This window comes from Leucopleurus acutus (genome assembly GCF_964270905.1).
Source record: "Leucopleurus acutus genome assembly, chromosome: 2".
Taxonomy (NCBI): domain Eukaryota; kingdom Metazoa; phylum Chordata; class Mammalia; order Artiodactyla; family Delphinidae; genus Leucopleurus; species Leucopleurus acutus.
Window position 1 is genome coordinate 156,751,784 of NC_139143.1, and position 25,097 is coordinate 156,776,880.

At 43.4% G+C, this 25,097-nt stretch overlaps 1 protein-coding gene across 1 annotated transcript in view; it reads left to right on the forward strand.

Moving 5' to 3' along the window:
• Positions 1 to 25,097, forward strand: part of EIF2B3 (eukaryotic translation initiation factor 2B subunit gamma) — a 148,904-nt gene that overhangs the window by 122,116 nt on the left and 1,691 nt on the right. The window contains exon 11 of the mRNA XM_082833915.1: positions 17,935 to 18,038. Coding sequence (XP_082690041.1) covers positions 17,935 to 18,038 — 104 coding nt within the window. The remainder of the gene's footprint in view (positions 1 to 17,934; positions 18,039 to 25,097) is intronic.

Here is a 25,097-nt window from a genome sequence, read left to right on the forward strand (position 1 = left end):
GGTCCCAGGATCCAGGGACAACTCCCCCGGAAAAACGCACAGCGCGCCTCAGGCTGGCGCAACGTCACACTGGCCTCTGCCGCCGCAGAGCCTCCGAATCAGTGGCTCCTTTAACCCCGTCCTGTCTGAGCAAAGAACAGACGCCCTCCGGCGACCTGCATGCACAGGGGGGGCCAAATCCAAAGCTGAGCCCCTGGGAGCTGTGAGAACAAAGAAGAGAAAGGGAAATCTCTCCCAGCAGCCTCAGAAGCAGCGGATTAAAGCTCCACAATCAACTTGATGAACCCTGCATCTGTGGAATACATGAATAGACAACGAATCATCCCAAATTAAGGAGCCGTGTGGATGAAAGGCTCTTGGTGCTGCAGCCAGGAGTTAGTGCTGTGCTTCTGAGGTGGGAGAGCCAACTTCAGAACACTGGTCGACAAGAGGCCTCCCAGCTGCACATAATATCAAACGGCGAAAATCTCCCAGAGATCTCCATCTCAACGCCAGCACCCAGCTTCACTCAACGACCAGCAAGCTACAGTGCTGGACATCCTATGCCAAACAACTAGCAAGACAGGAACACAACCCCACCCATTAGCAGAGAGGCTGCCCAAAATCATAATAAGTCTACAGACACCCCCAAACACACCACCAGACGTGGACCTGCCCACCAGAAAGACAAGATCCAGCCTCATCCACCAGAACACAGGCACTAGTACCCTCCACCAGGAAGCCTACACAACCCACTTAACCAACCTTAGCCACTGGGGACAGACACTAAAAACAACAGGAACTATGAACCTTCAGCCTGCAAAAAGGAGACCCCAAACACAGTAAGATAAGCAAAATGAAAACACAGAAAAACACACAGCAGATGAAGGAGCAAGATAAAAACCCACCAGACCTAACAAATGAAGAGGAAATAGACAGTCTACCTGAATAAGAATTCAGAATAATGATAGTAAAGATGATCCAAAATCTTGGAAATAGAATAGACAAAATGCAAGAAACAGTTAACAAGGACCTAGAAGAACTAAAGATAAAACAAACAATGATGAACAACACAATAAATGAAATGAAAAATACTCTAGATGGGATCAATAGCAGAATAACTGAGTCAGAAGAACGGATAAGTGACCTGGAAGATAAAATAGTGGAAATAACTAATGCAGAGCAGAATAAAGAAAAAAGAATGAAAAGAACTGAGGACAGTCTCAGACACCTCTGGGACAACATTAAACGCACCAACATTCGAATTATAGGGGTCCAAGAAGGAGAGAAAAAGAAAGGGACTGAGAAAATATTTGAAGAGATTATAGTTGAAAACTTCCCTAATATGGGAAAGGAAATAGTTAATCAAGTCCAAGAAGCACAGAGAGTCCCATACAGGATAAATCCAAGGAGAAATACTCCAAGACACATATTAATCAAACTGTCAAAAATTAAATACAAAGAAAGCATATTAAAAGCAGCAAGGGAAAAACAACAAATAACACACAAGGGAATCCCCATAAGGTTAACAGCTGATCTTTCAGCAGAAACTCTGCAAGCCAGAAGGGAGTGGCAGGACATATTGAAAGTGATGAAGGAGAAAAACCTGCAACCAAGATTACTCTACCCAGCAAGGATGTCATTCAGATTTGATGGAGAAATTAAAACCTTTACAGACAAGCAAAAGCTAAGAGGATTCACCACCACCAAACCAGCTTTACAACAACTGCTAAAGGAACTTCTTTAGGCAAGAAACACAAGAGAAGGGAAAGACCTACAATAACGAACCCAAAACAATTAAGAAAATGGGAATGGGAACATATATATCGATAATTACCTTAAATGTAAATGGACTAAATGCTCCCACCAAAAGACACAGATTGGCTGAATGGATACAAAAACAAGACCCATATATCTGCTGTCTACAAGAGACCCACTTCAGACCTAGAGACACATACAGACTGAAAGTAAGGGGATGGAAAAAGGCATTTCATGCAAATGGAAACCAAAAGAAAGCTGGAGTAGCAATTCTCATATCAGACAAAATAGACTTTAAAGACTATTAGAAGAGACAAAGAAGGACACTACATAATAATCAAAGGATCGATCCAAGAAGAAGATATAACAATTGTAAATATTTATGCACCCAACATAGGAGCACCTCAATACATAAGGCAAATAGTAACAGCCATAAAAGGGGAAATCGACAGTAACACATTCATAGTAGGGGACGTTAACACCCCACTTTCACCAATGGACAGATCATCCAAAATGAAAATAAATAAGGAAACACAAGCTTTAAATGATACATTAAACAAGATGGACTTAATTGATATTTATAGGACATCCCATCCAAAAGCAACAGAATACACATTTTTCTCAAGTGCTCATGGAACATTCTCCAGGATAGATCATATCTTGGGTCACAAATCAAGCCTTGGTAAATTTAAGAAAATTGAAATTGTATCAAGTATCTTTTCCAACCACAACGCTATGAGACTAGATATCAATTACAGGAAAAGATCTGTAAAAAATACAAACACATGGAGGCTAAACAGTACACTACTTAATAACGAAGTGATCACTGAAGAAATCAAAGAGGAAATCAAAAAATACCTAGAAACAAATGACAATGGAGACACGACGACTCAAAATCTATGGGATGCAGCAAAAGCAGTTCTAAGAGGAAAGTTTATAGCAATACAATCCTACCTTAAGAAACAGGAAACATCTCGAATAAACAACCTAACCTTGGCACCTAAAGCAATTAGAGAAAGAACAAAAAAACCCCAAAGTTAGCAGAAGGAAAGAAATCATAAAAATCAGATCAGAAATAAATGAAAAAGAAATGAAGGAAACGATAGCAAAGACCAATAAAACTAAAAGCTGGTTCTTTGAAAGGATAAACAAAATTGATAAACCATTAGCCAGACTCATCAAGAAAAAAAGGGAGAAGACTGAAATCAATAGAATTAGAAATGAAAAAGGGGAAGTAACAACTGACACTGCAGAAATACAAAAGATCATGAGAGATTACTACAAGCAACTCTATGCCAATAAAATGGACAACCTGGAAGAAATGGACAAATTCTTAGAAAGGCACAACCTGCCAAGACTGAATCAGGAAGAAATAGAAAATATGAACAGACCAATCACAAGCACTGAAATTGAAACTGTGATTAAAAATCTTCCAACAAGCAAAAGCCCAGGACCAGATGGCTTCACAGGCAAATTCTATCAAACATTTAGAGAAGAGCTATCACCTATCCTTCTCAAACTCTTCCAAAATATAGCAGAGGGAGGAACACTCCCCAACTCATTCTACGAGGCCACCATCACCCTGATACCAAAACCAGACAAGGATGTCACAAAGAAAGAAAACTACAGGCCAGTATCACTGATGAACGTAGATGCAAAAATTCTCAACAAAATACTAGCAAACAGAATCTAACAGCACATTAAACGGATCATACACCATGATCAAGTGGGGTTTATTCCAGGAATGCAAGGATTCTTCAATATATGCAAATCAATCAACGTGATACACCATATTAACAAATTGAAGGAGAAAAACCATATGATCATCTCAACAGATACAGAGAAAGCTTTTGACAAAATTCAACACCCATTTATGATAAAAACCCTGCAGAAAGTAGACATAGAGGGAACTTTCCTCAACATAATAAAGGCCATATATGACAAACCCACAGCCAACATCGTCCTCAATGGTGAAAAACTGAAAGCATTTCCACTAAGATCAGGAACAAGACAAGGTTGCCCATTCTCACCCCTCTTATTCAACATAGTTTTGGAAGTTTTAGCCACAGCACTCAGAGAAGAAAAGGAAATAAAAGGAATCCAAATCGGAAAAGAAGAAGTAAAGCTGTCACTCTTTGCAGATGACATGATACTATACATAGAGAATCCTAAAGATGCTACCAGAAAACTACTAGAGCTAATCAATGAATTTGGTAAAGTAGCAGGATACAAAATTAATGCACAGAAATCTCTGGCATTCCTATACACTAAGGATGAAAAATCTGAAAGTGAAATCAAGAAAACACTCCCATTTACCACTGCAACAAAAAGAATAAAATATCTAGGAATAAACCTACCTAAGGAGACAAAAGACCTGTATGCAGAAAATTATAAGACACTGATGAAAGAAATTAAAGATGATACAAATAGATGGAGAGATATACCATGTTCTTGGATTGGAAGAATCAACATTGTGGAAATGACTCTACTACCCAAAGCAATCTACAGATTCAATGCAATCCCTATCAAACTACCACTGGCATTTTTCACAGAACTAGAACAAAAAATTTCACAATTTGTATGGAAACACAAAAGACCCCGAATAGCCAAAGCAATCTTGAGAACGAAAAACAGAGCTGGAGGAATCAGGCTTCCTGACTTCAGAGTATACTACAAAGCTACAGTAATCAAGGCAGTATGGTACTGGCACAAAAACAGAAAGATAGATCAATGGAACAGGATAGAAAGCCCAGAGATAAACCCACGCACATATGATCACCTTATCTTTGATAAAGGAGGCAGGAATGTACAGTGGAGAAAGGACAGCCTCTTCAATAAGTGGTGCTGGGAAAACTGGACAGCTACATGTAAAAGTATGAGATTAGATCACTCCCTAACACCATACACAAAAATAAGCTCAAAATGGATTAAAGACCAAAATGTAAGGCCAGAAACTATCAAACTCTTAGAGGAAAACATAGGCAGGACACTCTATGACATAAATCACAGCAAGGTCCTTTTTGACCCACCTCCTAGAGAAATGGAAATAAAAACAAAAATAAACAAATGGGACCTAATGAAACTTAAAAGCTTTTGCGCAGCAAAGGAAACCATAAACAAGACCAAAAGACAACCCTCAGAATGGGAGAAAATATTTGCAAATGAAGCAGACAAAGGATTAATCTCCAAAATTTATAAGCAGCTCATGCAGCTTAATAACAAAAAAACAAACAACCCAATCCAAAAATGGGCAGAAGACCTAAATAGACATTTCTCCAAAGAAGATATACAGACTGCCAACAAACACATGAAAGAATGCTCAACATCACTAATCATTAGAGAAATGCAAATCAAAACTACAATGAGATATCATCTCACACCAGTCAGAATGGCCATCATCAAAAAATCTAGAAACAATAAATGCTGGAGAGGGTGTGGAGAAAAGGGAACCCTCTTACACTGTTGGTAGGAATGTAAATTGATACAGCCACTGTGGAGAACAGTATGGAGGTTCCTTAAAAAACTACAAATAGAACTACCATATGACCCAGCAATCCCACTACTGGGCATATACCCTGAGAAAACCATAATTCAAAAAGAGTCATGTACCAAAATGTTCATTGCAGCTCTATTTACAATAGCCCAGAGATGGAAACAACCTAAGTGTGCATCATCGGATGAATGGATAAAGAAGATGTGGCACATATATACAATGGAATATTACTCAGCCATAAAAAGAAACGAAATTGAGCTATTTGTAATGAGGTGGATAGACCTAGAGTCTGTCATACAGAGTGAAGTAAGTCAGAAAGAGAGAGACAAATACCATATGCTAACACATATATATGGAATTTAAGAAAAAAAAATATCATGAAAAACCTAGGGGTGAAACAGGAGTAAAGACACAGACTTACTAGAGAATGGACTTGAGGCTATGGGGAGGGGGAAGGGTAAACTGTGACAAAGCAAGAGAGAGGCATGGACATATATACACTACCAAACGTAAGGTAGATAGCTAGTGGGAAGCAGCCGCATAGCACAGGGAGATCAGCTCGGTGCTTTGTGACCACCTGAAGGGGTGGGATAGGGAGGGTGGGAGGGAGGGAGACACAAGCGGGAAGAGATATGGGAACATATGTATATATATAACTGATTCATTTTGTTGTGAAGCTGAAACTAACAATAAAAATAAAAATAAATGCTGTCTTGATACCAAAAAAAATTTTTTTAATAAATAAAGCAATTACTGATAGATATGTACTTATTGCCATTTTAAAAATTATTTTCTGATTATTTTTGTAGTTCTTCTCTGTTCCTTTCTTCTTTTAGACTTTTTCATTATGGTTTGATTTTCTTTAGTGTTATGTTTATCTTTCTCTTTAATTTCTGTGTATATATCGTAGGTTTTTGATTTGTGGTTACCATGCAGTTTATTTATATTGACCAATATATATAGCTGTTTGTATTAAGCTAATAGTCACTAAAAAAAAAAAAAAAAACTGAAAAATTAAGATGTAATATAAGCATGTTATTATCTATAGCCATGGAAGTAAATACTGAAATACTCAGCAAAAAGAAGTCAGAGTTGTCTCTGGGAAGAAGGAAATGAGTTGAGGGAACAGGGGACTACTATTATTCATAATAAAACCGCCAGAACAATATGCTTTAAACTTCATGCATGTATAACTTTAATTGCAAAAAAAAAAAAAAAAAGCCAGAAAGTTTTCTGGTACGCTGCTACCAGTGGTGTGCTGATAAATTGTTAACAACCAGTTCTCCAAAGGAAAAAATAAGTGGCCTGATTTGTAGCATTTGCCAATTCCCATGATACAAAGTTTCCCCCTATGACCAGTGATATCAGTGAACACTGAGTTGGGAAGAGACGCTACCAGTCAGCTCTCCCAAGCAGGACGAGCTGGCTCCAGCACAGCACTGATAATAGAAACCTGTCTCAAGTATTTCACCCTTTCATCAAACAGTTCAGGACTCACTCTATGCTGAAGAATGTAGTAGGCAACTGAAGACAGAAAACTACATAAGGCTCAATCTCTTTTCTCAAGGAACTTGTAAGCTATATGCAACAAGAAGTTACAAGTACTGTGATAGAAATCTGTATGGTCACAGAAGAGGAAAGGGTCAGAGAAGACTTAATTAAGGAAATGACCCTTGAACTGAATCTTGAAAAATGAGTAGAGCCCCCCCAGGCTGGAGAAAGGAATGTTCTAGATACATCAAGAATATAAAGTGTGAGAGAGCATATCTTATTTCAGAAACGGCTCCTCATTTTGATGTTAGCTCAGATTTCACCACTTAAAAAGAGGCTGTGCTGACTATCCTCTCAGAAGTAACCTGTCCCAGCACTCCCTGTTACATCTTATCTTCTTCATTATAACATTATCACTGTCAGGCCGTATCTTGTTTACCTGTCTATCACAAGATGTTAGTTTGAGAATGGTAAGTACCTTATCTTTCCGTTTCACTGTTATATCCTGAAGGCCTATGGGAACTCAATAAATATTTGTTATGTGAAAGAATGGTAAACGATTCATAATGACCACAATATAGAATTCAGAAAGAAATGGATATGACAGGAGACAAGGCCATATAAATGGACAAAAGCCAAATCATGGACTATCGTCTAAGGAGTTTAATGGGTAGTGGTAATTTAAGAGTTTAAAGAAAAGGAATAGCATGATTAAATTCCCATTTTATGAAGATCATTTTGGCTGTGGTGAGAAGGATGATCTGTAGAGGGTAAATATGGAGGCAGGAAGACTACTGAAATAATCCTGGTAAAATGGAAGAGGTCCTTAACTAACACAATAGCAGTGGAGATGGAGAGAAGTAACAGGGTGGTAAAAACTATAAAGCATGATGACTGCCTGGATATGTGAAGTGAAAGAGAGAGAAATTAAGGAAAATTCTTAGATTTCTTGCTGGAGCAATAAGGTTTCTGGTGTGCCAGTCACTAAGATAGAAATCAGTGGAGAAGGAGCAAGATTTGCAGGGTGGGAAGCAGAGAAATGACACATTCCATCTGTGACAAGTTGAGCTCGTGGCAGGCGGCCTGACGTGCAGCACTTGCTGTATAGGACTGGAGTTCGGGAAAGAAGCCTGTGCTTGAAGTACAGATTGGGGGCAGTGGGCATGGAGGTGGTAACCAAATCCGTGGATACAGCTGAGACCACCCAGGAACAGTGTGTGGCATTGAAAGAAAAGAAACCAAGACAAAACCTTGGAGAACATCAGTAATTTTAGACATAAGTAAAGGAATCTAAGGTGACTGACAAGAAACGAGCAAGGAAGGAATGTAAGGGGCAAGGGAGAGGACATTTGGTCGGTGAAGCCCAGGTTTCTAGTTGGGAAAACAGGGTAGATGGTGGTGTACTCACTGAGATGAGGAAGGGAGAGGGAGGAGCAGATTTGTGAGGAGATAAGGCTTGTGCGGGGCACATGGGATTGGAAGTACCTGTAGGACATCCAGGTGTGTGGAGGTAGCTGGTAGCCAGTTTGTGAGCAGAGGTTCGGAAAAGAGGTCAGACCCAGAGACCTCTTCCTGAATCACTGTGTTCTCCAACTTATTTTCCTTTCTCCATTTTTCTTTCTCTTCCAAATCCACCCTTCCAGCATTGGTCCTATGGATGAGAGCATGAGCTTTGGGGTCAGACTGCCCAGACTGAATCCTGGGTCTGTCACTTACTAGTCACTTAGGGGATTGGCTTTACCTCTTTGAGCCCGATTTTCTCATTATAAAATAGGGTAAAAACTGGGTTGCCTCATAGGTTTATTGGGAATACTAAGTGAGTTAATAGACATAAAGCACTGAGAACAGTGCTTCGCACAAAGAATGTTAGCTGTATCATTATCATCTTCTTCTTCATTACTTTATCTCATCTCACAGAGGTGACATGTTGCCAGTGTTGTCGTCCTAAAGAATATCTCTGATCATATCCATGTTCTATTCAAAAACTTTTGAAGAACCCCCATTACCTTTAGAATAAAGTTTCAGTCTTTTGGAAGAAGTTGAGAAGGATCAGTTTAAGTTCTGCTTTGTACATTTGGTAGAATTCCCCAGTGAAGCCATCTGGTCCTGGACTTTTGTTTGTAGGGAGCTTTTTTTAAATTACAGATTCTATTTCATTTCTAGCGATTAGTCTGTTTGAGTTATCTATTTCTTCTTGATTCAGTTTTAGAATAAAGTTTCAGCTTCAGAGTTTCTCATGTTTTTCATGATCTAGCTCCAACACTGGGTCCTGGGATGTTAGAATGAGATGGGGCCTTAGAAATCATCCAGCTCAATTTCTGTATTTTTACAATGAATAAATCTTGGCAATCCAGACTTTTTTCTTATTGTTCCTGTGCTACTCCATATCCCATTCCAGATTCCTACGTAAGACTTTGAGATGTCACCATTCTCTTAAAAACCAGAACTACACTTGCCTTTATCCATTGGATCACCTGGTTCTAGAGTAGCTCGTGAGGCTTTGTAACTTCCACTCTGTCTCCTCTTGCCTCAGACCTTCCAAGGGAGACAGTGCCATAACTTCCTTGTTTGCTCTAATTGGTAACCTCTCCCTCCCCTCCTGTGGGTGGGCAGACAAAGGAGCAGCTCTCTAAAGCCCACTGTTAGTGTCCTGAATTGACATGAACAGACTTGGTAAGGAAACTAAGGCTCTGTAAGGAACTCCAGCTTATTTATATGAGAGAAGTTCATAGAAAGACCTAGCACAATGTCCCAGAGTTAGTTGCTGTTTTGGGGGAGGTATAATCTTGGATAGCCTAATAAGATTTCTAGCTGGGGAAACAGTAGAGGTTTAGATGGTGGCTGCTACTATTTTTCCAACTAAAAAAGTTTAGGTGAAGCTATAGGCAGCCCATATGGGACTAATGACTAGGAAGGCCATTAGAGACTACCCAACGCTGCAAGTTAGCTTCTGGTGATAAGATGAGACATCTTGCATCCCATATGAAATTATTCCCATTATTTTTGGGTCATTTAGTTTAGTTTTGTTTTTTAATTTTTTTCTTTTGGCTGCGTTAGGTCTTCATTGCTGCGCGCGGGCTTTTCTTTGGTTGCGAAGAGCGGGGGCTACTCTTCATTGTGGTGTGCAGGCTTCTCGTTGTGGTGGCTTCTCTTGTTGGGAGCACGGACTCTAGGCATGTGGGCTTCAGTAGTTGTGGCACACAGGCTCAGTAGTTGTGGCTTGTGGGCTTAGTTGCTCCGCGGCATGTGGGATCTTCCCAGACCAGGGCTTGGACCCGTGTCTCCTGCATTGGCAGGCGGATTCTTAACCACTGCGCCACCAGGGAAGCCCCGGGTCATTTAGTTTTAATTACTTACAGTAAATTTAGGAAAGGTGATTAAATTGCTGTCATGTGAGACTTGATTACCCTGATGCTATTACATCTGGACTAAATGGCACAGTAGGAGCATGAAATTGTCTAGAAAGGAGTTTCTCATATTCTTAGTCTGCTTGTTTCTGCCAGCATTGGTGAGCTGCTAAGACTTTCTGGATAGTGGCTTGGACACCGGCCCAAGGTCCTCAGGGCTTAAAGGATGCTAGTAGGACTGCCTTGGGGAAGGTGTAGGCAAGACTATGCAGAGAAGCCTCCTTCCTGTCTTTCTGATTTTCTACCATTTCCAATTTATATGACAGCTGATGTTCAGCAGTCAAAAGTGTAGTGAAAACTTCATTGTCGAGGCTTCAGTGTCAATCCTGTGTTCTGCATCTTTGGTCCTCTGGTCCTGATTAACATCTCCTGCATTTCCTCCTAGTCCAAGGTGAATGACCCAAGCAGCAGTCTAGGGTAGCACCTTCACATGCAGGCAGGCTGGGGAACCAGGATTTCACCTGGATTTTCCGTGCTTTCTGCAGGCAGCAAGTGCAGCCCTCAAAGCCAAACAAGATACAGTATTGCTGCTTCTCATTGTTACCCTGAGTGTCCTCTTTACTGACACTCAACTCACTGCCCTACCCACTGAGCCCCTTACATTTCCACTCCCCTTTATCCCTGACATTCACTGTGCCTGAATTGCCTTTCTTTAGAGATCTTTACCTGTAGAAATCCTACCCATCTTCCAAGGTCCCACATGTATTCTAACTGCTTCATGCAGTTTTCTTGAATTTTCCTAGCCAGAAATTACCTCTCCCACCTCTCTGTTCCCTGTGCACCCATCACTTTACTTATGCTCATGTGACACTTACTGCATCTTTTTTTTTCCTCAACTAGACTGTAAATTCCTTGAATACAGAAATACTCCTCATATGTCTTTGTATCCCTTAACTCCCAATACTGTATTTTTTTTTTGGCTGCATCGGGTCTTAGTTGCAGCACACAGGATCTGTCGTTGCCTCGATGCGCGGGCCTCTTTCTAGTTGCGGCGGCGTGCAGGCCTCTCTAGTTGTGGAGTGCAGGTTTTCTCTCTCTAGTTGTGGCGTGTGAGCTTCAGGGCACATGGGCTCTGTAGTTTGTGGCACGTGGGCTCTCTCATTGAGGCACGTGAGCTCAGTAGTTGCAGCATGCGGGCCTAGTTGCCCCACGACATGTGGGATCTTAGTTCCCCAACCAGGGATCGAACCTGCGTCCCCTGCATTGGAAGGCGGATTCTTTACCTCTGGACCACCAGGGAAGTCCCCCCAGTACTGTACTTTTTATATACTAGATACCTTGTAAGTATTTACTGAATGAAAAATAGAGATCCCTAATTTAAGCCCTCCTACTGTAACTGACTATCTGTCAAAAGAGCCCTGTCAACTTCTAGAAAAAGTCATGAAGTAAGTGCTTTACTCCTTCAAACTCACCAAAATGAAAACAAACAAAACCAGAAGAGGAAGCTTCATCTATAATAAAACTAGATAACTGCCATGTACCCATACACAGACTAAAGAATATCTGCCAGACGCAATGAAATTTAGGTCAGATCCAAAACGAGCACCAAGATTTGACCAGCATAAGGAATAGGGACATGGACGATCTAAAGGAGAAATGGCAAACACCACTTTTGCAAAATCTCAAGGCACATAGAACTGAAGAAAAAAAACATCAAGGCAGGGCTTCCCTGGTGGCGCAGTGGTTGAGAATCCGCCTGCCAATGCAGGTGACACGGGGTCGTGCCCCGGTCCGGGAAGATCCCACATGCCGCGGAACGGCTGGGCCCGTGAGCCATGGCCGCTGGGCCTGCGCATCCGGAGCCTGTGCTCTGCAACGGGAGAGGCCACAGCAGTGAGAGGCCTGCATACCGCAAAAAAGGAAAAAAAAAAAAAAAAAAAAACATCAAGGCACATAGAAGGGAGAAAAACAGGCTGGCCTCATAGTTTTCTGTGACAACATTTAAGGCCAGAAGACAGTGAAACAACATTTAGAAATTTGGAAGGAAAACAATTGTGACCTAAGAATCCTATATGGTTGAAATATAAAATCATCAGAAATACTCCAAGGCTCAGGAGATTTGTCACCAATGAACCCTCTGGAAAACTCTACTCGAAGACATAATATAGCCAAGTAAGTAATGAAACAAAATACTGATAAATGGGTAGGCTGAGTATAAAAGTGAACTCCCTTAAACATAAAATTAAGTCTGTGGCAGTTAGAGTTGAAAAAAGATCATAATTGTTCAAAGAATTCTGTCCATGTTTCTTCAGTCACACTTTTGTTTTGTTTTGTTTTTGCGGTACGCGGGCCTTTCACTGTTGTGGCCTCTCCCGTTGCGGAGCACAGGCTCCAGACGCGCAGGCTCAGCGGCCGTGGCTCATGGGCCCAGCCGCTTCGCGGGATGTGGGATCTTCCCGGACCGGGGCACGAACCCGTGTCCCCTGCATCGGCAGGTGGACTCTCAACCACTGCGCCATCAGGGAAGCCCCAGTCATACTTTTAAAGAAACCAAATTATAAAACTTTGGCAAGATCCCCTGGACTTAAGGGACTCCTTCGGACTTTTGATTCATTCCCTACTTGTAACCATTTGCACTAAGCCCATCTTCTTAGACTACTACAGCTTATTTCTTTTAAGATTGTTACATCTTGGGAATTCCCTGGCTGTCCAGTGGTTAGGACTCCACACTTCCACTGCCGTGGGCCTGGGTTCAATCCCTGGTCGGGTAACTAAGATCCCACAAGCCACGTGTAGCACAGCCAAAAATAATAATAATAAATTTTTAAAAATAATATTGTTACATCTTTACTTTTATTCCCCCTGAGCCCTTTTTCTTAGCCTCTGCTTAGGGAATATAATTAGATTTCTGAGGAGGAAGACATTTTTCACTACTAAACCTTTATATAGTAAAGGGAGGCACATAGAACTAAAAGGAAGAAATGTTCAGCCTGCTCACTGGAGCCAGTACATTTTAATCTAGAGGACCCAAGAGCGAGAGTGACCAGAGACAGGAAGAAAGTGAGATGTTTCTTCAAGTATTGTATCTCATTACATGAATTAACCTGGATAAATCTCACAAATATGATGTTGAAGGGGAAAAAAGCAAGTTGCAGAAGGATACATAGAGAATGATAGCATTTATATAAAATTTTTAAACTTTGCAAAAGAATACTATATATTGTCTACTAATATATGTAGTAAAAATGCTTAAGAACAGTAAATACCAGAAATCCTACCCATCTTCCAAGGTCCCACATGTATTCAAATAGTCAAATAGTAGTTACCTCTGGGAGGAGAAGGAGGGAAACGTGAAATAAAGAAAAATACTTTATTTTTGTATTGTTTTTTGGTGGGTATACAGGTGTTCTGTATATTCTCTGGACTTTTGCGTATGCCTGAAATATCTCATTAAAAATAATACATGTTCTTCATCTAGAGGAACCCCTGGACCAGGGCCTCTTGGGCCAAGATTAGGAGCCTCTGGCATCTGGAGAGATACGGGCAACTCAGCCATAATCTTTGGGCTGAAGGAGACCTTTAGTCACATGCCTAAAAAGGCTACGTGTATCTCCAGTTCCTTGCTCTTTTCTCCCCAAGGTTATGAGTAAGTTTAGAAAGCGTGCCAGCTAATCCCCAGAAAAGAACCTGCTTGTCCTCAGAGTTAACTAAGAAGTTTCATGGCTCTTTACCAAACACTGCCAGTCAGCAGCTGAGGCAGAAGCCCGTGGCACCGTGGAGAGTCACTTACCACTGTGTAGGCTTGGGCACATTGCTTAACTTCTGTGAGCCCCACTTTTATCTGTAAAGATTAGAATAACTACCACCATTCCTGCAGGTTTGCTAAAAGGATTAAGTTACATAATAAATATAAAGTGCTTTGCGTAGTGACTGAGCTGTATTAGACATTAGATTTATGTGAGTTCCCTTCTCTCCTGGAATAAACTGAAGAAAGTCCTAACTAAAGCCAGAGGAGGAATGAGAATCTGGAGGCACTCCTGCTTCCCAGGTGAGGGCTTCTTCCTCCTGTCATATGTTATGGTATCTTGGCAGTGATCTTACAATAGGCCTCTGTTTTTCTCATGGCCTCCTCTCCACTGAAGCATTAGGGTTCTTGGGGTAGTTTCTCAAGGCCTGCAGCTTTGCTTAAAATTTGACACCACCAAGAAGTGAGGACCAAAAGCCCATTAATCTTAGCCATCTCTGAGCAGCTTGTTAGAGAACACAGCCAGGCATCGGCACAGCAGAGTCCTTAGTACCAAGCTGAGAGTTAAAAGTAGGATTCAGAAACTCTAGTTCTGGCACTGGGGCCAGGTCTTTTCATGAGCTGTATAGGAAGTCACCTCCCCTCCTGCTTTAAGCACTGAGGAGAAAAGGCAAAATCTTTACTGTGGATTGGCGGCCTGGAGTGGGGCTTGTTTGATATGGTAGTGTCTGTCCTTCCCCTCCAGCCTGAGCAAACACACATACTACCTGTAAAATCCTTAACGTTGGAGTTCTTTCTGGACAAGAGGAAAGCTAAATTGGCTTAAAATTTTTCCAAAGTACCTCAGCCTTGCTAGGTGACTCGTGACTGCAACAATGATCATGGGAAACAATTGAAGAAACAAGTGGTAGAAAAGATTTCACACTTACTAAGCATTTTGTCGTCTCAAAGCCTTTCACAGATCCACTGAACAAGAGCTTCAGAAGAGCCCCCAGCTTCCCATCAATCAACCACTTTTTCCCTATCACATCTGCAGACTCTATAGTGGAGGTTTATTTGTCTCAGAGGGAGTTAACACACAAACTGAATGAGACAAGCAATAAAGCACTATGGGGGGTTCCTGAGACCTTAATCAGACCTGTTAAACATAAGGAGAACCCAGGCTATCCACTGCTGTAGAAATCTGACCTCAGTCATTCCAGATTCTTCCTTCCAGAAATGGTTCCCACTTGTGTCCCAGATTCCAAAATAGCCATTTAGTACTCTGTAATTATGGCTGCTGGAGTTCCTGTTGGCGGTTTCATTTGCTGACTACGTTTACCCCAGCCTAACTCCAGAGCATGCTACTACTCGTAAACGACTAAGTAGGAAGCATCCCCTTTCTCCCACTTTGAAAAAAGAAATGAGACTTTTTCAGTGACAAACTAGTAGCCAGTTGTAAGCCTGCTATGTCTCAGAAGCCTCTGTGTCTGAGGCTTTCTATACTTCCTTACTCTTCTCTTGGGGTGAATTTTCCCCTAGGAGCAGGAGTCACCCTAACCGCTGACTGGACTGCTTTTCCTCGGGCGGAGGGCAAATTGTAAAGTGCTGGAAGGTCCCTTAATGCCCACCCACTGAGTGTATCCTGAGTCTGAGCCAAAAAACAAACTAATACTAGGACTTCCCTGGTGGTCCAGTGGTTGAGACTCACTCCACACTTCCACTGCAGGGGGCATGGGTTCGATCCCTTGTCGGGAAACTGGGATCCCACATGCCGCATGGTGCAGCCAAAAAAAACCTAAAACTGTTTCTACCCATCTCTAGCCCACACCACAGAGGTGCTGTGGCTTTGGCCTTTTGCTGCTTTCCGACAAGCTTTAACCTTCTAGAAGAATAGAGATAAAGAAGGCTCTGGAATGCCATAAAGTGCTAAAATTCCTTTTTGACAGTTTACTAAAGTTTTGGCATTTGGGAAGAATCTTTTTCTTTTTGATATTTATTTTATTTTATTTATTTTTTGGCCGCGTCAGGTCTTAGTTGCAGTACATGGGATCTTTTGTTGTGGCGTGTGGGCTTCTCTCTAGTTGTGGCGTGCGGGTTTTCTCTCTCTAGTTGTGGTGCGTGGGCTCCAGAGCGCATGGGCTCTGTAGTTTGCGGCACATGGCTCTCTAGTTGAGGCATGCAGTCTCAGTAGTTGTGGTGCACGTGCTTAGTTGCCCCACAGCATGTGGGATCTCAGTTTCCTGACCAGGGATTGAACCCGCGTCCCCTGTATTGGAAGGTGGATTCTTTACCACTGGACCACCAGGGGAGTCCCAAGGAAGAATCTGTTTTTTTAATGGCCTGTACATGATAGTTTTAGTCCTTGGAATGGCCTCTTTTCCATCCTCCACGCCTCCTGGGTTGCTTGAGGATTTTTTTTTAGTTGGTGTTTTGTTTTGTTTAAATGGATACTCACATCCTTCCTACTCACCTCTTTCTCCCCTCCAGCTGCCCACTTCTGACTCTTTAGGGTATTAAATATTCCCTTGTTAGGATAGAGCTCCTTCCACAGAGCCATCTTGGCTCAAAAAAACAACTAGGCAGGGCTTCTCTGGTGGCATAGTGGTTAATACTCTGCCTGCCAATGCAGGGAACACGGGTTCGAGCCCTGGCCTGGGAAGATCCCACATGCCGCGGAGCAACTAAGCCCGTGCACCACAACTACTGAGTCTGTGCTCTAGAGACCACGAGCCACAACTACTGAGCCCGCGTGCCACAACTACTGAAGCCCGCGTGCCTAGAGCCTGTGCTCCGCAACGAGAGAAGCCACCGCAATGAGAAGCCTGTGCACCCGTAACCAAGAGTAGCCCCTGCTCACCACAACTAGAGAAAGCCTGCGTGCGCAAAGAAGACCCAACGCAGACAAAAATAAATTTAAAAAAAAAACTAGGCAGTCCCAGGCTTCCTCTAGCCTTTTCTCCCCTTAATTTCTTTCTTTCTTTTTTTTAACCTTATTTATTTATTTGGTTGTGCCAGGACTCCTTAGTAGCGGCTTGCTGGCTCCTTAGTTGTGGCATGCAAACTCTTAGTTGCGGCATGATGTGGGATCTGGTTCCCTGACCAGGAATCGAACCCAGGCCCCCTGCATTGGGAGTGTGGAGTCTTAACCACTGGACCACCAAGGAAGTCCCCCCTTAATTTCTTTGTATGGCATTATGATTAAATGTATGAATTCTGGAGTCAGGCAGACTTAGTTTTGAAACTGCTACTTGGCAGTTATGTGGTTTTAGGTAAATGGTTTAACTTCTCTTAATCTGTTACCTCATCTGTAAAATTTTGTTATTTTTACTACATCAGAGGTAAAAATGGTACTTCCAGAATGATTTAGGAATGTCCCAGATGATTTTACTGATGAAATGGCTAGATTTGTAGGTCACTCCTGTAATGTGTATAGAATATTTAGCACAGTACCTGGCCTGAGGTAGATATGCAATAAATGCTAGTGAAGATTTTCAAAAGGACTTTTCCCCCACCCACCAAGAAGATGCTTTTTAAACACATTCAAATGCTAAGAGCCAGTGGAGCTCCTCTTGAGAGTGTTGCTTTTATGAGTAATCTTTTATGTAGCGTGGAGTTGGTTTAAAAAGCATCCTTTTTTTTCTAAACGAGTATGGTTTTGATTAACCAGGGTCTATGATGAGAGCTGTGGGGCACCCACTGTTTCCATAGCTGATCTCCTGGGAAGATTCATGGGATCTGAGCCTCCAATGAAATTTGGTATATATTCCCAGATGAGAGACAGGAGCAATGGATCAGCCCAGGGACCAGGGCCAGCTTCCACCCCCAGACCAAAGGAAGAGAGATTGGATGGAATTTAGACCTCCCAGTCTGGGGTGCCTAAAGAACTGAAGGCAGACTGGTTGCTCTTTTCAGGCTTTGGGGGAATATCATTATGAGCATATACAAACTCTGGTCTTCTCTAAAGCCCAGTCCTCTCCTGGCCCAGCTGTGCCATTCTGTCTTCTAACGATAAGCTTGTAGCCATTAACTGGACTGGCCAGCTAGTCCTAGCATATGGAGGAGCCAGAACCCCCAACCCATAGTGACAAGGATAGTGATGAGAGCCATGGACACTCCCTAACTTGGTTACTGTGTTACAGAAGCAACATCCAGGGCAGCGTCATCTGCAATAATGCTGTAATCGAGAAGGGAGCAGACATCAAGAACTGCCTAATTGGAAGCAGCCAGAGGATTGAAGCCAAAGGTAAACCAGAAACCAAATTACAATCACAGGTGCCATTTTTTACATATCACAGTAACACAGGTAATGCTCAGTGCTGGTGAGAACTGGGGAACAAGCATATGCATACACTTCAGGTGAGAACATAAATTGATAAAGCTATCTTAGGAGGGGATTGACATCACTGTCAAATTTTTTAACTTTGACTTTACAGTTCCATTTTTAAGAATTTATCTTGTTAAATAAGCTCATATATATTTATGCAGCCTTACTACCAAAAAATTGAAAACATAACAGAAAGATCTGATGACCCAGATTGGCACCAATACTTTACAGTGGCTGTTAGGCATAAGAGAGAAGGGCCAGTGATCCAACAAAGGCTCTGGAACTAGCTCTGGCCTCCTGCAGTCCTTGAGTACCTCATCTGACCTGATAGTTAAGAGAGAGAGTCCCATAGATTCTTGGCCTGGAAGAAGGTTAGCAGCTTCTTCAGAAACCATTTTCTCAGAGCCATCCTCAACTGCTTAGTGATGATGCTGTGAGCTTTACTGTTAGCGAGCTCTGCACTGTAGCTGTAGAAAGACTGTATAGTGCTAGAGAGACATGCAGACATCAGGATTTCCCTGCTGGGCTGGTCAAATTTGAATGGTCCATAATTTGGCTGGGTATTTTTAACCAAAAAGTAGACAAAGCTCACGATCAGTAAGGATGGCTCACTCCTTTTCAGATTATTCCTAAACCTAAAATAGGATGGGATAGGGGAGTTGCTGAAGGAACTAAACCCACCAATTCTGAATTGGTGTAAGCACATCATTTTCCTTCTCCCAGTAAGTAGAGGCCTTCTTCAGTTTTTTCTCCTTCCCTTTTTAAAGTTGTGTGCTTCCCTTGTGAGCTTTAGACTCAAACAGACCCGGGTTCAGATCTCAGCTGTGCAACTCACTGGATGTGCACCAGGTTAAGTTTTTAATTTCTTGGCCTCAGATTTTTGAAACTAGAAAAATTGAGACAATAATACCTATCTTGGGGCTTCCCTGGTGGCGCAGTGGTTGAGAGAGTCTGCCTGCCGATGCGGGGGACGCGGGTTCGTGTCCCGGTCCAGGAGGGTCCCACGTGCTGCGGGGCGGCTGCACCCGTGGGCCATAGCCCCTGGGCCTGCGCGTCCGGAGCCTGTGCTCCGCGGCAGGAGAGGCCGCAGCAGTGAGAGGCCCGCGTACCGCAAAAAAAAAAAAAAAAACCTATCTTGGAAGATTGTTGTGAGAATTAAATACAGTTAAATGTTTTGAGGAGTACAAACAGCTTCTGGAGCATACCAGGGGACTTAGAGCTCCATATACACACCATGCTCTTGTGCCTCTCCATGCCTTTGCACATGCCCCCTCTCTCTCTGGAATTCTTGATGACTCTGCCCAAGTGCTTTCTCTCCCTGACTCTTCCCATGATTCCCCACAGTCAAAATGAGCATTCCTTCCTCCTCTGCTCCTTTGTCAGTACCTTTATTAAAGTACATACACAAGTTATGGCTATTATTTATGAATCTACCTTCCCTACTAGACTGAGATCCTCAGGCCAAGGATTGACTTATTTCAATATGTATCCCTAGCTCTCCGAACAGGTCCTGGTTTATCGTAGATAGTGGGAAGTGGAGAGATGAGTGAATGAATTTTGGATCCATAAAGGGAATTTGGGGCCATTTCAGGGCAGAGAGTTCGGGTTCCAAGAAAGGCATTTGTGAGATAGTTGCAGTTATCATGAAATCTCTTCTGGCTTCTCTTCTAAACTTATGCTGATGAAAGAACCACATGCAACACCGATAAATGAACTGGGGAGATGTGGCTTTGGCCTGAAACCACCCTTCAACCTTTTTCTTCACTTGAGACTAGATGCAGCTCTCCTCTTCATTGCCTTTCTTCTCACATTTCAAGTGCTTTCTTCTTCTACGTGTGAGAATTGTCATTTCTAAGAGGCCTTTCCTGGGTGTCACTAGTTTACCAGTAAGGTTCTTTGTTATAAGCATCATAAACTAATAACTCCGGCTGATTTAAGCTGATAAAGAATTCATTGTAAAGGTAGGTAGCTCACAGCTCTAAGATAGTTGCAGAATCAAGCTTAGAAAATGGGTTACAGCCAAGATTTACACTCCAAATCATTCTGGTGAGGACACTGCTGCCATCCTTGCTGAACACTGGTTATCACAGCTGGCAGTGCTACTCCAGCCGCCCAGCAGGTAGATTCTCTCTGGTTCCTACTTTTTTGTGTGGTGGCCCAGCCCAAGGTTTGTGGTGGCTGCATTAACAGGTCAAGCCTAGATCCTATACCCCTGCCCTAGCTGCAGGGAAGGCTGGCATTTTTAGTTCAGTTAGTAGGAGACAGACTCCACCCAGTGTCTCACCAGAGAATCTTTGAACAGGAGTGTTAGTCAGCAGCGGTGCCCCAGCTATTGGTACTTTCTGCTGTGATCCCGTGCCAGCTGAGAGTATGAGTTTAGGTGAGAGGGCTGAGACACCAGCTTGAACTCCAGCACAGGAGGCATGGATGGCCCTGCCCTCCTAGAGTGCCACTGGCCTACAGCTATTGTTTACAGCTTTAAAATGTTCTCACGTGCATTGTCTTTATTGGATTCTCATAAAAGCCATCTAAGGTAGGGATTCATTATTGACCCATTTGTTGAAGTGGAAACTGAGACTTTGAAAAGTTGAAATTTACCCAAGGTCATAGCTAGTACATGACAAAACTGGGTCTTCAGCCTGAACTATCGACAGCCTCCAGAAAGACCAGAAGAAGAAGCCATTCCTGGCTTGCCCAGCAGAATTTGGTCGTTGATACCCTTTTTCTCCCTTTAGTCCATCTTTCTCGGACCAATAGGAAAAATATGTTTGGCCTCCATATTATGGCTCTTACTCTCCTCAGGAACATCAGGTCTTAGTTCTTTCCCCTGCTCAGCATACCACTTCACCCAAGCCTACCCTTGGCTTGCAGAGAAACTTGTTTTTTGAGCATCTGAGGCCTGTTGGTTGTTTCTTTTTTTTTTTTTGCAGTACACGGGCCTCTCACTGTTGTGGCCTCTCCCGTTGCGGAGCACAGGCTCCGGACACGCAGGCCCAGCAGCCATGGCTCACGGGCCCAGCCGCTCCGCGGCATGTGGGATCTTCCCGGACCGGGGCACGAACCCATGTCCCCTGCATCGGCAGGCGGACTCGCAACCACTGTGCCACCAGGGAAGCCCCTGTTGGTTGTTTCTTAAAAATAGGATTGAGAACACCAGCCTTTTCTCTGATTCCATGGAAGGTCTTGGAAGGGATCCCCAGAGCTTCAAAAGCAGCCGCTCAGCTGGTCTGTGGGGCTGCTTTCTTATCCCATCCCCTCCCCTGTCTCCTCATTGCATTTCTCTCCCCTGCTTTGTTCTCTCCTATTTGGGTTTATGGCCCCACACCATGTTTCTTCCACCTCCTTCTTGCTTCTTTGTCTTTGTAAATTATCTCCTGCTCAGCAAAAAGTAGAAACATCCCCTAGTGCTTTTCTTCTTTCAGTCCCTCCTGGAGCCAGGAGCTGCTTCCTTTTGTTGTTTTTACTGGCATATTTGAATGAGTGAACTGCATTTGCCACTGCCCTAGGGTGTCCCTCCTTTCTTATTTGCTGGAACCTGGAAGCTCACAGTTTCTGCTTGTTCTTCTCCCCACTTCCAGCAAAGTATTGGTGCTCCTTTCTTTTACTTTGCAAGGACCCCTCTTCATTCTGTGTGCAGAATGCATGAATGTCAACGGAATGCCAGTATTGAGGCACATCTCCCACCAGGGAGCATAGGGATGTGCCAGCCAAACCCCTAGGATGTCACGGGCTGCGGCGTCTCCTGGGCTTTCTAGCTCTAACTACATGCCCTCTCCTTAACGGTCCTGAAGGAGAGATGGCCAGAGAAGTCATCTGGACTTTAAACTGGAGAACCCCAACATTTCTTGCTCTGTCCTCTATGCTAGAGAGACCAATGCGTCCAGCACAGTAGTCAGTGCCTTCCTGCCACAGGTACTCCTGGCCAGTCACCTGTTCCCACTATCACTTATCTTTTTTTTTTTAATATTTAGTTACTTATTTATTTTGACTGTGCCGGGTCTTAGTTGCTGCACACGGGATCTTCGCTGCGGCATGCGGGATCTTTAGTTGCAGCATGCAGGCTCATAGTTGCCACATGTGAGCTTCTTAGTTGCAGCATGCGGACTTCTTAGTTGCGGCATGCAAACTCTTAGTTGTGGCATGCATGCGGGATCTAGTTCGTGACCAGGGATCAAACCCAGGCCCCCCGCATTGGGAGCGTGGAGTCTTACCCACTGGACCACCAGGGAAGTCCCCACTATCACTTTTCTTTGAGGCTGAGCCACATTGAGAATGCAAATTCCAAACCATCAGTGCAGCAGTCAAGACCTGTTAACTATGGATGACCCAGACAAACATCAGCTCAGGTCCTCACCAGCAAAGAGTCAGGAGATGGCAAAGTCCCCAGTCAGTCTTCCTCCCATGGAGGGATTTCAGGAAAAAAACATTCATCCTCAGAAGCAATGCCGTCCCCTCTCCAAATCCCAGTCATTTGCATGCCACAGAGTCACCACATCCATAGCAGTCTTCTACACCAAAAATGGGACTATCGTAACCCAGCGTAGGCCCCTCTGCCCGTTTTTAGCACTACCAGGAGAACAAGGCATTTTCTAACAATTCTGCCTTTACTCACCCCACCCAGCATGCTCGGTTAATGAGATTATCTCTGGCAAAAATCCTGGCAACCAAGTTTGACCTCCTGCTCAAGCCAACTGAAAAACCACAGCCAACAAAGTCAAAACCTGGGAAACTAATTGGACATTTCATCTGAGTCTTTTATTACTGTCAGTGAGAGAACTTGGATCTCTTCCCTGGTCCCGCAGTGATCAGTCCTTTGGCTGTGAAAGTAGACCTGATGGGTACATAGATCAAGTCCTGTCTAGCAGGAGTCCTCCCCAGCTTCCCAACAGTGCAGCTTTTCATATGTGACTTGTCATTCCCTTCTACCTCACTGGTTTTTTTCCCAACTTACTTTCCTCCCTTGTACTCTTCCCTTTAGGATCTTTCCCGACCTGATTCCAGCCCAGAACTTTTCCAGTGTGTTTATTGGAGCCTCCTTCCAGCCCTGGCCAAGCAGAACTAGTACTGCTTGTTTTTCCCCTTCAGGTTTCCTCCACCTTACTGAATCTCCATAAAAATACATCTTCCCCCAAAATGCCAGATACAGTCTTCCTCCCCTGAGTCCCAGTGATGGTGCAGGTATTTATTTGGAGCCTAGCAGAGCAGAAAAAGGTGGTGTTTGCCTCAGCCTAACCCCCATTAACCCCTCTGGTCTGGAGCACTGAGGACCAAGAAGTGTTAATGAAACTGGCACTGTCTTCAGAACATTCCAGTGTCCCTGGAAACTAGGAAGAGACTGGGTGAAGGAAGAGCAGATGTCGGAGTCTGGTTATGAGATGATGTGGCTAACTGATGGCTACAGAGGGATAAAGGGCAAAGAGGAGCTTTTGGAGGTGCCCTGGGAAGCTAGCCAGAGAAGCGTTTCCTTTGTTCTTTTCTGGTCAGTCTTACCTCAAGGTAGAGCCTGATTGACAGTCACACTCCAGGACCGGCCCCAGCCCTAGGGAATTTAGCAGCCTGAGCAGTGTCTGGGCCTCCCTCCCATTCCTCTCACTGAAGGAAGCAGATTGCTATAAAGTATAAAAAGAACACCTCCTAGGGCAGGAGTACACAGGCCAGACCCAGCCACGTCCTGTAACTTCCGTTTTAATACTTATCAAGCCTCTTTACATCAATTATCTTATTGAATCCCCACAACTTCGTGAGGAAACTAAAGCCCAAAGACATGAAATAATTTGCTCAAAGTCAAATTACCAATAGAATTCAAATCTCTATGGCTCAGAGCTCTCCTATTCTGCACTGTCACCTTTTCTTCTCACATGAGATTGCCTCTGTCAAATACAATGCTGAAACAAGAAACTCTGTGAAAGGCCTAGACCTTGGTTTCTCTTCCTACTGGAGAACATTAGAGAAATAGGCCCGAAGATGCTCTAGACCCACTAGGACCTTTGCTGTAATGCACCGGATGTGTCAGTTATATTCTCTTTGACAAGGGGATTGGAGGCCTTCTCCTCCATACATGCTCCTTTTCCCACTTCTCTACCCTCACATAACCCCCAGAACACACACACCTTCAACAAACAATTACTGCCTATCTTCCAGGCTCTGGGAGGCTAGGAGAGTAAAGATGAGTAAGATTTGCCTCTTGCTGTCCAGCTGCTCACAGTCTATTATAGAGACTCAGATGAGTAAAGAAATAAGTGCAGGGGCTTCCCTGGTGGCGCAGTGGTTGAGAGTCCGCCTGCCAATGCAGGGGACGTGGGTTCGTGCCCCGGTCCGGGAGGATCCCACGTGCCGCGGAGCGGCTGGGCCCGTGAGCCATGGCCGCTGGGCCTGTGTGTCCGGAGCCTGTGCTTCGCAACGGGAGAGACCACAACAGTGAGAGGCCCGCGTACCGCAAAAAAAAAAAAAAAAAATAAGTGCAGTAAAATTTCACAGGTATGATGGTAGAAGACTGTCAGGGTTAATTATGGACAGAAGAGAGAAATTGGTCAGTTCCTGGCACGAGGATCAGGAACACCATCTCAAAGGAGAGAATTTAGGCTAAATCTTAAAATTGTTGGCTATTTACCAAATATACAAAAGGGAAGAACCTCTCGAGCAAAGGAGAACCATGTAAACAGGCACCTGACGGCAAAAAACAATCTGATATGTTGGGAATTGAAAATCATTTGGAAAATCTAGAATATAGTGTGTAAGGGAGATATAGCAAGAAACAAAACTGGAAAGGTGAATAGAACAGAGGACATGTCTGAAATCTCAAAGTCTCCACAGCTTCAGTCAGAAACCCCCTTTCTACTGACAGAGCGGAAGTAGGCTCCAGGCTGTGGGCAGTATGAGCAGAACAAAACATCTCTTTACTATCAAACTTGGTCCTATCGTTAACAATCTTCATTTTGCTGCACCAAACCCTTCTGAGGCTGAAGTAGAGCCTCAGGA